Source organism: Chiloscyllium punctatum, chromosome 2, assembly GCF_047496795.1.
Source record: "Chiloscyllium punctatum isolate Juve2018m chromosome 2, sChiPun1.3, whole genome shotgun sequence".
In the NCBI taxonomy this organism is placed as follows: domain Eukaryota; kingdom Metazoa; phylum Chordata; class Chondrichthyes; order Orectolobiformes; family Hemiscylliidae; genus Chiloscyllium; species Chiloscyllium punctatum.
Genome location: NC_092740.1, coordinates 123,634,074 through 123,647,447, shown reverse-complemented (window position 1 = coordinate 123,647,447; position 13,374 = coordinate 123,634,074). Strand labels below are relative to the sequence as shown.

The following is a 13,374-nucleotide window of genomic DNA, read 5'->3' as shown; positions in this document are numbered from 1 at the left end:
CTACAAATGTACAAACATTAACACACCAACGCTTGTTATAAAGCATCTCCAGCAGAAGATAGTAAATAGGCTTGGAGATGGAATTGGTGGAGGATTACCTGAAGGGGCCATCAACATCATACAGTGGATAAGGTGAATGTCTATTTCAAAGTGGCAGCAGATAAAAACGCCTATTATTGACTGCTTTGTCTTTTTCTTTCAAATTCTGTCAAGTTTCCAGTAAGGAGCAACACCAATGTCAATCCCTCTGTAAAAGAGGATGTTTCCTTCCACAGTCTGTTGGCTCTTACCTTCAATTCTTCAGTTGATCTCAAAGTCTGCCATTATATCTCAGGTTTATGTTCAGCCTTCTGATTCTCTCCCTTTTCCTCCTCCTCTTTTTAATCACATGATTTAATCAGCCCTGTCAATTCTTCAGCAGAGAGTTCCACACGATGAGACTGAAGCAACTCCTGTGGTCAGGTCCTCAAATCGCTGTCCTCCTGCTCGCTCTGATTAGTGACCAACCTTGGCTCCTTCAATATCTCTAGCGAGGAACCCTGTGAAATGTTCCTAGCCTTGGGCCCGACGTGTCCTAGCAGGAATTAATAGTTAATTTTCTAACCTCGTCCCATGAGCCTTTAATTATCCCTCTCGATGTCACTATGTTGAATCCTTTCTGACAGTGACACGCAGTGGTTGAAAGGTTTCTTTACACAAACTTGGGAATGCAGCTGAAACTTCCAAGGCTATCATCAGCTTTGAAGGTTGCAATGACCTTCTGGTGCACCGGCTGCATGAATGAGCTCGTATTTGGAGATATAAACAAAAGCTCAGTGTCTGGATGAGAGGGTGGGTGGATGGCCAGGTGCATTATCAAGGATAAGCAGAACCTTGAACAGCAAGTTATTTTTTATCAACTAAGTCCTTACGTCCTGCTAAAAGCAATTCTCAAACCAGTCACCAAACACCACTGTTTCCCTTCCAACATATGAGCAGATAAGGTTATTTTTCTTGCAAGGTTCGAAGGTTTTCAAACCTATAGCATTGGATTACACTTGAAGCTAGTCACACCGGCGCACAGCAACTGCATTAGCCTATACTTTGCTGCTTTGAAATCAGCTGCTGTCCCTTCTTCCTTTGACACGGTAGGTGCTATCTGCCTTTCTCTTCCTGAACAGATTTCATTTGTGTTAAAGACCTGCCTTGACTGGTACCATCTGTTCTGATTGCCAGCTCCCTTCTGGAACTCTCTCTGGCCACATTTTCAACTGAGACAGCCTCCTGACCAACCTCACATTGTGAAGACCAAAATCCCTTTAAACCGTTCAAACCATCCTTTCTACAGGATGAACATTCTCAGGAAGAGGACCCCTCGTGCCCTCCTTCATTGTCACTGTTGTTATCAATGGCACCAGTTCGCTATTAGCTCTATGTGCTGCTACAATTCAAGCACCTCACTCTTAATTATTGAACCATTTAAACATACCTTTTCCTGATACTTAGAGTTAAAATTAGGTGTTCTTGTCATTTGTACTCAAGTACAGGGATACAGGAGTACAGCGAAAAGTGTATGATGTCACCATTTACACCACCATCTTAGGTACAAGGTACCCAGGTACAAAATCTTACGTCAACAGTAGAAAAATAAAGAAAGTTCAACATTACAGTTCTTCTCAGTATAAAGTATAAGAAATACAAATTCCAAATTACAACCTTCCTTTAGCCAAGGGCCTGCAGTCGCTCCATGCTGAGCTTTCCCCAAGAAGACTCTAGTTCTCTCCCTGCCCCCATGCTGGGCTCGGTCTCCTGCCTCCCCAACCTCCCGGCCACACTGGGTTCGATCCCCCCCCCCCCCCCCCAACTCTGCACTGGGCTTGATCTCCTCCCCTAACCCATGCTGGGCTCTACCTTCCTCCCCTCTGCACTGGGCTCGCTCTCTCGATCCAGTGTCTCCATGCTGACATCTTGCCATCACCGCTCCACCACAAGCTACCTGAACCTTGCTCTGGTGCAGCTCCAGGCCACTGGCTGCTGAAACGATGGCACCAACCACCAGAGTTCTGCCTGGGTGTGCCTACTGCCTGGTGGCCGACTGCCAAAGTCACAGCTCTGGGCCCAAAGCCACTGCCATTGCCAGTGCCAGAGCACTGGTTCTCTATCTGTACATTAAGGGGAGGGAAAATGTCTATCTGACAGGATATTCTGTAAGATGCTTTGAAGCAGCAAGATTTGGGTTCTCATTCATTAGAAAGTATTTCTCACATTTAACCTTCACAAAAATAAACATTGAATCTTTTGTTGTTCTATGCAGATTTACTGATCTCATACCAAGGCTCATAACTGAACTTGGGTTCTACTTATTTGAAGATCTGTTACAGGGTTGTTCAGTATACAGATGTGTTTGAGATGTTCAGCAACTATTATATAGGAAAGCATTACTGTACTACCACCATTACATGCTGCAAGCTGAATCATGCAATGACTGGTTGTCATATGCTCTATGCCCTGATGAATTGCTGATTCGCTTGCTCAGTCAAAGTGAAATGACAACACAATCCTTAAATATTACCTCAGACTACGAGACTACAAACAGATTTGAATACAAAAGTATTAGTGTTTTTTTTAAATAGAGTGCTATCAGTCTGTTAGGCAGCACACATTAGTAAGCTGCAGGTCAATGTTGTAATTTTTCATAGGGTTTTGTCTAAATTTAATGTACAGAGTGTGGAATGTGACCATTCATGTGGGAGAGCATCAGAACAGTCAGTCTAGAGTTAAGAAAGGCATAATGCACCATTACGAATGTCTCGACCATTGAAGTTAGTTACTCACCAGTGACTGCTGTTGATAATTGTATAGAAGCAGAATGTTGCATTGTAAGAGCAGTGACGTTCACTGTATAGTTAGTGCCTGGTTGCAGGTCCAAACACACAACTGGGGTGTCATCTGCTGTGCTATAATTAAATGAGCTCTCAGAAAAGAATTCTCTTTGGTAGGCTCTCTGTCCTTGTATCTGAAACTAGGAAGAAAATAATTATTTGTTCTAATGAACCTGTCGAAAGCAAACAGATTTTGTACAATAATGCACTGTCTAAAGAAACCAGGGATTGGTGGGAACAGGATTCTAGGAGAACAGACTGGAAGGGGAATTAGACAATCATCTTCACTTCAGCCAAGAATGGTGGGAGTTACCAGACACTGCTATATAAATAATAGCCCTATGCATTGAGTAAAATCTGATGAAAATAAACTGGATGGTGACTTGAAAAGAGAACATTTTTTATTCATTTACAGGATGTGTGTGTCGCTGGCTGCATTAGCATTTAGTACCCATCCCTAATTGCCTTTAAGGAGGTGGTGTTGAGCTGCCATCTTGAACTGCTACAGTCCATGGTGATAGTTCCACCCACAATGCTGTTTGGGAGAAAGTTCCAGGATTTTGACCAGTGATAGTGAAGCAACAGTGATACATTTCCAAGTCAGGGTAGTGTGTGGGCTGAGGGGTGAGGTACCCATGTATCTGCTGTCTTTGTCCTTCTAGTGTTGGAGGCCATGGATTTGGAAGAAGTTATCTAAGGAGCTGCAGTAGATAGTATACACTGCTGCTACGAATTGTCAATGATAAAGACAGTTGTTGTTGAAGGAGTGCCAAACAAATGGGGCTGCTTTGTCCTGGATGGTGTTGAGCTTCTGGAATGTTGTTGGAGTTGCACTCATCTACAAGTATTATAAGCAAAGTAATAAATCACAAAAGGAAACCTGTGATCCCAGAGATCTAATGCAGGATTATTGTGCCAAAGTTTTAAAAAGTCTTGAAATATATTTTGGTTGCAGAATTGCTCTTACTTAAGGATTAAAACTCAAACGATCATTTTCACTGGTAAGACTTTCCTGTTAAAACGACTTACAAATTATTAAGAGAACTATTATTATGGCAAGGGAAACTGTCTCTGAAGGATTTTAATACAGAAGAGACTGGCAGAGATGATTGAAATTACTTGGCAGGTACTTAGCTTGATATGAATAATGTAGCATTGACCAGTAGCAAAAATCCTGATTTATCAATGGGCTTTTTTAACCATGTGGCTGTACGCTCAAACCCTCTCACAGGTAACCCCTCTTGTCAAGTTATCCATCCCCAACTTTCTAAAGCATCCTTTCTCATTGATCACAGTGCATATTGCAAAGTAGCATAGCACAATCTGAAGGAGTGTCAAACCTGACTCGAAATGTTATCTCCTTTTCCCTCTCCTCAGATACTGTCACAACCGCTGAGTTTCTCCAGCATTCTTTGTATTTATTTCAATTCCCCATCGTCTGCAGTATTTTGCTGTTATTGTTATGCTATTGTATTGATTTAGGAATCCAATGCTTTGGACTAACCGAGAGTTCAAATTCTACCACAACAGAGTGTGAACTATAATGCACCGAACGAAACGAAATGGGAATTTAAACTATTCATGTGGTAGCAGTGATTGTAAAACTGCTGATTCTCGTAAAGACCATCTGATTCATTAATCCACTTTAGGGAAAGAAATCTGCAGTCCTTAGCCAGTCTGGCCCACATATGACAACGTGATTGACTCTTAACAGGCCTTTGAAATGGCCGAGCATGCTACCCAGTTGCAGTTCACTACCATTTTCTAAAGGGCAGCAAGTGCTGTCCTAGGCAGTGATGGCCACATCCTGTGAATTAGTTAAGAAGAGGAGTGATCGCCTATTTTTATTTTTAAAATGTAACCCATTTTTCTAGTCAACCTGCTCAGAGTTGTTATTACACACCACTGGAGCAAGTAGTAATTGAACCTGGGCCTCCCAGTCAAGGGGTAGGGACACTACCACTGCACCACAAGAGGGTCCCCTAAGTGGTCACTAAGTTTTTTTTTGTTTAACCTATTTTTCTAATCAGCGTGTTCAGACATGTTATTACACACCAGAAGAGCAAGTGGGACTTGAACCCAGGTCTCCTCGTCCACGGATAGGGATACGACCAGTGCATCATAGGAAGGCCCTTTAGTGGTCACCTTTTAATGCTCCGTATCAATTAGTTTCACTTTTATTAAGTATCTCAGGTATTTCTTAAATTTAGTGCACTGAAAACTAGTTTCATGCAAATGAAAATCAGACAAGCAAACTCTGACTGACAACTGAAATCGGTGCTGCAGAGATATGTGGAAGAATTTTTGGAAGGGTGCTTCCCCAAGCTGCCATCAGAAAAGCCAGGATAGGATGCACCCCATTGGTTAGGATGTCCCCACCATCACTTAACATTCCAATCGGTTTGAAACCATAAGATGTAGGAGCAGAAAGAGGCCATTCAGCCCAATATGTCTGCTCTGCCATTCAGTGAGACCATGGATGCTCTGACAATCCTCAATTCCAGTTTCTTTCTCTTTCCCTATAACCCTTCATTCTGTCACTGGTTAAACAACTGTCTTGAATATATCTACTTAGCCTCAAAAGCCTGCTGCAGTCAAGAATTCCACAGAGTCACTACCCTCAGAGATGAAATTCCTCCTCATATCTGTCTTAAATGTGAAAAGCCTTATTGAGAGAGTATGCCCTCTGGACCTAGACTCTCCCACAAAGGGAAACAACCTTTCTGCGCTGACCCTGTTAGGTCCCCTAAGAATCTTTTGTATGTTGCAATAAGGCTGCCTCACATTATCCCAACCAACCTACTCAACTTCTCCTCATTAGACAATCTCTCCATACCTGGCATCAGCCTAGTGAACTTGGCTCCAATGTCCCAGTATGTCATTCCTGAGTTAAAGGGCCCACAGCTATTCAGAGTATTCTAGCTCTGGTCTGACTGCTGCCCTGCAGAGTCTCAGCAAAACCTCCCCACATGAATCCTCCTTTCTCTTTGAAAACAAGGCCAGCATTCCATTTGTCTTCCCTATTACCTGCTGAACTCTTTCATTATTTGGGGCCAAGGTCTCCCATTCAATTTATCTTGTCCATGCCAGCCCAATTAGAATTATCCAGGCTAACCTCACTTTCCAACTTGGCCTGTAGTCTTGTAGGTTTTCGTACTTCAAGAGCACATCCAAGTGATTGTCAAACATTGATTCAATTTTTCACAGAAAACATTAGCAATTGCTGAGGCGGGATGGGGTTGGTGGTGGGAGGATTGTGAGAGATTCATTGGAAGATGTTTTTAAAAGCACACAGTATGTCTGCTGAACTGGATTCAGAATTTTGAGTGAATAATTAAAGTAATATGTAGCCGTGCTGTATATGGATTCTTTGCATGGACACATTTTTAAAAATTAGATTAGATTAGATTCCCTAGTGTGAAAACAGGCCCTTTGGCCCAACAAGTCCATACTGACCCTCCGAAGAGTAACCCGCCCAGATCCATTTCCCTCTGACTAATGCACCAAACACTATGGGCAATTGAGCATGGCCAGTTCACCTGACCTGCATATCTTTTGTGATTATGGGAGGAAACTGGAGCACCCAGAGGAAACCCATGCAGACACAGGGAGGATGTGCAAGCTCCACACAGACAGTTGCCCGAGGCTAGAATCGAACCGGGTCCTTGGCGCTGTGAGGCAACAGTGCTAACCACTGAGCCACCATGCCACCCCTAAAAGTGGGAAGTGATGAAGACAATGGCTTTAGTCATTCCACTGTTTAATCACAGGAAACTGTGGCTGACCTATGCTTGGATATTGGACAGTGCAGATTTGAAACTTAGGAGCAGGACATGATTGACATGCATGATCCTATGTCCAATAAATAATGATGTCAAGGGGCAGCAGTTTTAACAAATCAATACAGGAAGATGACAAGGACAGTAGAGAAAGAGAGAGAGAGAGAAAGAAGAAGAAAGAGAATATATGATATAAATAAAACATTTGTTTAGTTTGGCATCCCATTCAAAGTTACATTAACCATCACTCACTCTGTGGAATCTTGAAATGTTTTATTCTTGGAAAGAGTTGGGAGGATGGTGCATTCTCTAGGACACAATAAATCAATATTCAGAAGGATATCAACTCTATATTTGTAGGCACATTAGCAGGAACTTTAATGTATACTAATTGCCCCAATTAAAATCACTCCAGAAAGCTAACACTGATATTTAGAGTCATAGAGATGTACAGCATGGAAACAGACCCTTCGGTCCAACCTGACCATGCCAACGAGATATCCCAACCCAATCTAGTCCCACCTGCCAGCACACGGCCCATATCCCTCCAAACCCTTCCTATTCATATACCCAGCCAAATGCCTCTTAAATGTTGCAATTATACCAGCCTCCACCACTTCCTCTACAGCTCATTCCATACATGTACCACCCTCTGTGTGAAAGGTTGCCCCTTAGGTCTCTTTTATATCTTTCCACTCTCGCCCTAAACCTATGCCCTCCAGCTCTGGACTCCCCGACTCCAGGGAAAAGACTTTGCCTATTTACCCTATCTATGCCTCTCATAATTTTGTAAACTTCTATAAGGTCACCCCTGAGCCTCCGACACTCCAGGGAAAACAGCCCCAGCCTGTTCAGCCTCTCCCTATAGCTCAAATCTTCCAACCTTGGCAACATCCTTGTCAATCTTTTCTGAACCCTTTCAAGTTTCACAATATCTTTCCAATAGGAAGGAGACCAGAATTACATGCAATATTCTAACCAATGTCCTGTACAGCCGCAACATGACCTCCCAACTCCTGTACTCAATACTCTGACCAATAAAGGAAAGCATATCAAATGCCTTCTTCATTATCCTATCTACCTGTGACTCTACTTTCAAGGAGCTATGAACCTGCACTCCAAGGACTCTTTGTTCAGCAACACTCCCTAGGACCTTACCATTAAGTGTATAGGTCCTGCTAAGATTTGCTTTCCCAAAATGCAGCACCTCGCATTTATCTAAATTAAACTCCATCTGCCACTTCTCAGCCCGTTGGCCCATCTGATCAAGATCCCATTGTAATCTGAGGTAACCTTCTTCGCTGTCCACTACACCTTCAATTTTGGTGTCATCTGCAAACTTACTAACTATACCTCTTATGCTCACATCCAGCACCGATCCTTGTGGCATAGGCCTCCAGACTTAAAAACAACCCTCTATTTTCTACTATTAGCCAGTTCTGTATCCAAATGGCTAGTTTTCCTGTATTCCATGAGATCTAACCTTGCTAACCAATCTCCCATGGGGAACCTTGTTGAACGCCTTACTGAAGTCCATATGGATCACATCAACTGCTCTGCTCTCATCAATCCTCTTTGTTACTTCTTTAAAAACCTCAATCAAGTTTGTGAGACATGATTTCCCATGCAGAAAGCTATGTTGATTATCCCTAATCAGTCCTTGCCTTTCCAAATACATGTAAATCCTGTCCCTCATATTCCCTCCAACAACTTGTCTACCACCGACGTCAGGCTCACTGGTCTATAGTTCCCTGGCTATTCTTATCACCTTTCTTAAATAGTGGCACCACGTTAGCCAACCTCCAGTCTCCTGGCACCTCATCTGTGACTATCGGTGATATAAATATCTCAGCAAGAGACCCAGCAATCACTTCCCTAGCTCCATAGCGTTTAGTGATCCTATGGATGGAACTTGGCTCAATCCTGAGAGATCCAGAAAGGAAACTATTGAAACTGAAAGGTTTCATTCTTGATAGGTGTAAATTGTTTCTACAGGTCCTTCAAATCTTCCTCCACTTAAGCTCACTAACTCTGCTCCCCCTCTTTCAATCCAGTTTTTCTCTCTCTTTCTGTATCAGATTTGATTCGATTTCACCTTATTTCCTTCTCTGCCATTCCACTGTTTTTCAATCCTGAAATCTGCATCAGTTAAGTAGATAGACTGATCCACAACTCAATAAAATCCCAGGATGTCGATCAAGGTATGTTGTCACCTGCCCAGTTCTCCAGCAACTTGTATCATCTGCAGTAATTGGAACTGCAAAGTTTAGAGGGGGGGGGGGGGTGTAAGAAATCCACTTACTGTGCTCATTGAGACACTCTCCTCCTGATAAAATTCAAGGGCACTTAATCTAAAACATTAACAGGACAGACACCAAGGTATTTTGCATTCTCACTTACTAAATATATGTCCTCAGATCTGGATCCAGTGCTGTCCCTTCTCCACTTCAAGCAGGATTCATTAAACAGAATAAAATCATTAGCTATGAAAGACAAAAGAAGATCCATAGTGTAACTTATTTCAACCCAAATTACTGTATATAACATAACCTGGAAGATGACAGACATTAAACTCTCTGCAAACCTGTATTATAGGCCAGCTACAGAATTCTGCATTGGATTATAACATAGTCTAGAATATCATCTTCAAGAAATTATATTATTATTGGCAGTTTAGTGTCAGTTCAATTAATTAACAATAATTATCAACATAAAACAGTTGAAGAAATCAACAATTTGAACACAATTATTAAGGAATGGATTATATTCAGTAACCAATTTTTGTTTTGCATTATTTTCCTGAGACAGAATTGAAGTGGTGATCGACATTTAAATTCCAAAATAAAAGATTCTTTAATTTTGTAACATTTCTAAATGCTTACATTTTCTGTGACTTCAACCAGATATAGCAGCCATTAAGTTACAATTACCTTAATGGTTGTATTGATTAAAGCAAAGAGAAGCAATTGGCCCTTCCTTTCACTTCCTAATTTAGCCAAAGTATAACCTTAGATGATCTGTCTAAATTGTCTCAGTAATGTTTCTCTGACATCTTGCATATTTGGCAAAAACATCATTAGATTCTCAATAATTATTTTAATGTGCTTCACTAAAACAAATTGGATTGTGGCTTATGACTGGTTCAGTCTCTTTCTGACTACAACAAGCTCAAGTCTTCCTAGAACCCAAGAGCTACTGTCAAACACAGTTCAAAAGGAGGAACTCTCAAGGTCAGAGATCAGCTGCAAACCAATGCCTCCAGTTCTATAATGAGAACGATGGTGAAATTGTCATCATCCACTGCCATTACTTCACCAAATCTGAGAGAAACATCAGGCGACTGGTTCCTTCAATGCATAATCAAGTAGAAGTCACTGAACTGATGAAAACCTTCACCCTTAAACCTTTAGAGTTGTATTTAATATTGACAACAGGGAGATTTGTCACTTTGTTGAGGAAGGGCCACCATATTAAGTGTCCATCAGGTACCCAGCTGGCCAGAGGTGGGCCTTCACTGGAATATAGGATTCTAGGCCCATGAATCCCAACCGAGAGAGCTGTCTGCCAGTCAGATGTGGTGTGACAGCAACAACTGGCAATGTCAACACCAAAGGCCCAGGATTGCGGAGAATCCCAGGCCATTGGTAGCAGGATGAGTGTATCAGGGAGGATATCATCACTGAGGACAGAACAGAAATGGGGGGGTTCAGAGGTGAAGCTACCAGGGTGGCACTCAGTGGGGCCTCCCTGATACCAGAACCTCAGTCAGATACTGGAGTCTATTAAACAAGAAGTTCCCCTATCCCCACATATCCCCAAACCCCTTTCCTGATAAACAAACCCTTGCCAGACTTCCCTTATGGTGTGTCTCTCTTTTTTTAACTAGGATCGAACAGGAACAATGCCTATGAGTCTTCCTGCCCCTTATTTCATTACGAAAAGGCAGAAAAATGGTGAGGGTCCTATCCTACACTTTCTAAACCAACGCTCCCACTTCCAGACTGCCACTGGGGATGCATTAAATTCCAGCCTTTGTCTCCCTCTAAAAGTCTTTGAAAAAAGTATGCCTTATTGAATAAGATTTTTTGTTTTAAAATTACTGCTAAGCATTTACATATGCTTACTGCATTTCATACTTTTTAAATAGAATCCTAAAATTCCTACAGTAAGGATTTGACCCATCAAATCCACACAGACCGTCCAAAAAGCATCCCACCCATATCCACCTCCTATCCTATCCACGTAACCCTGCATTTCCTCTGGCTAGTCCACCTAGCCTGCACCATCCCTGGCCATGATGGGCAATTTAGCATGGCAAATCCACCTAGCCTGCACATCTTTGGATTGTGGCAGGAAACCAGAGCACCATGCAGGCTATTGGTAGCAGGTAACCCATGCAGACGTGGGGAAAATGTGCAAACTCCGCACAGACAGTTGTCCAAGGGAGGAATCAAACCCAGGTGCTGTGAGGCAACAGAGCTAACCACTGAGCCACCACGCAACCCTATATTGAGGTACTACGATAAGAAATTCCTTGTATTTAAAAATGCTGTTTAAAGAGTTATGGTTCTTGATCCAATCAATCATTTATTCCCTGTCTGAAAATTTAAATTGAAAGCAAATTAATACTTGCGTTTAATGCCTTGGTTTGCTGTGTGAATTTCTAAAGTTGATTGATTGCTTACCAATATCATTGCTACTGCACCAGATTTATGTTATCATCATATGAGGGGGAAGTCATTGCTAAATATCTGTGGGTAGCACAGTTGTTTTGTCATAGGCTATAAAATTCAGGGCAGTGAAAGATGGCAAGAATGGTGCTTATAAGTTGTGTGCTTTCATGTGATTGACTTGCATTACCACTCCCTTACTGTTCAGAATGAAAGGGTGAACAGCTGGGATCAAACTAGTGGAGTTAAAGATCAACTGCACTCATAGAAACATTAGGAAGCAACATAGAGAGCCTTTCAAGGAGCTTACTCAGAGAATAGAGCAGCTAGTGATGGAGGACAAGATTAGAGTGATGCTGTAAATGCACAGCAGGTCAGGCGGCATCCAAGGAGCAGGAAAATCGACATTTTGGGCAGGAGCCCTTCATCAGTTTCCTGCACCACTCTAACCTTGACTCTAATCACCAGCATCTGCAGTCCTCACTTTCACCTAGTGATGGAGGACAGTCAGCTCAACGATCTGACCATGGGAAGGACAGACGCACATTGACTAAACACAGGAAAAGTCCATCACAGCGGGACAGCAAGACATTGGCCACAGTGATTTATAGACTTGTGCAGTTTGGAGGTCTTTACCAAGATGGGAAATAAAAACACGTGCTGGCAGGGACCCTCATCAGTTTGCCCGTCCAAAAGTACAAAGGTTTATGAGAGCCAGGAGAGAGGCATTCCTGGCCAGGAACCAGCCATGCTGAGAAGCTGCTGTCCTAATTTATCAATGTGTTCACCTTCCAAGGAAGCCATCCTGGAGCACACGCCTCCTATGCATCCTCCAAACCAACAGTGAACACTGTTGGATATGGACGCCTCAGGCACAAGAGAACTTGGAGCAGGAAGGAGACAGGAGTTGAACCAAAACTTTAAATCATTCACAAGTTTATGAGTTTATTGGAACAGCTTGGAAAGAACATTTAACTATATGTTTACTCTAATAATAGGATTTGAGAAGGTGCATAAGGCTCTATATCACAATAACTTCTGATTGCATGGAACCAAAGTGCATAATGGTCCAAAAACAGTTTTTCATACCATCTCTTATATGTAGTTGACATTTAATAAAGTTTATTGACATTTACTGACATAGGCGTTGACTACCTTCTGTCAACAACACTGACATGATCTGAGATCTGTTCAAAATATTTCTGCTCTATTAGAACTCCAGGGCTATCTAAAAACACTCAAGTTAAACTTGCTCTGTGCAATATTCATAACAAATGCATTTATATCCATTTGTGTCAGATTTCTCACTTGTTATAATGCAATTTGATAAACAGCTTTCTGGGCTTTTGCCCGAAACGTCGATTTCGAAGCTCCTTGGATGCTGCCTGAACTGCTGTGCTCTTTCAGCACCACTAATCCAGAATCTGGTTTCCAGCATCTGCAGTCATTGTTTTTACCTAGCTTTCTTTCAGTAGCAAACAGAAGCTCAAATGAGTTGCATCAAGATATTCGTTAAGAGTACGTCAATGCAAAATTTTAGTCCCGACTTTTTTATTAAATGGAATTCATAGCAATGGTGTTAAATTTAAAAGAACATTACCTTTGCACAGCAATGTTACATCTTGCCATTGTCCTCTTTCTGTGCAGACAGATGTATTATTTCCTGACAAAGTATAAAATCCATCCCTGCAGCTATAGTGGACAATGCTCCCACGCCTTGTACTATGGTACTGGAGCAGATCTGTATGTGGGACAACTGGTGGGCTCCCACAGTCAATATCTGCAAAAGAGAAATCTTACAACAGTCCCAGCTCAGTCAGGGTTTCTTCAGTTGCATTGCATATTTTCATCCATTACAGTGGACCATATCCCAATTCTAATATTGCAATCCAGGAGAAAAAACATGGGGACAGTTAAAAAGAAAAGCATTTTTTATAAAAATTTTGTATCCACACTTTTGTATAATGGTTCTAAAAAATATTTGAGGCGAAGAAGAAAAGATCCTTTGTCTGGGTAGATCAATTGGACATTGGATGTTATGGTAGCACCTTCGGGAATTTGTTC

At 41.9% G+C, this 13,374-nt stretch overlaps 1 protein-coding gene across 3 annotated transcripts in view; it reads right to left on the bottom strand.

Moving 5' to 3' along the window:
* The window catches only part of susd1 (sushi domain containing 1), a 96,066-nt gene that overhangs the window by 25,783 nt on the left and 56,909 nt on the right, over positions 1–13,374 (bottom strand). For all 3 annotated transcript variants that reach the window (XM_072588098.1, XM_072588099.1, XM_072588100.1), the window contains 3 exons: positions 12,911–13,090; positions 9,041–9,123; positions 2,815–3,001 (listed from right to left, as the gene is read on the bottom strand). In XM_072588098.1, the coding sequence (XP_072444199.1) occupies positions 2,815–3,001; positions 9,041–9,123; positions 12,911–13,090 (450 nt within the window). The remainder of the gene's footprint in view (positions 1–2,814; positions 3,002–9,040; positions 9,124–12,910; positions 13,091–13,374) is intronic.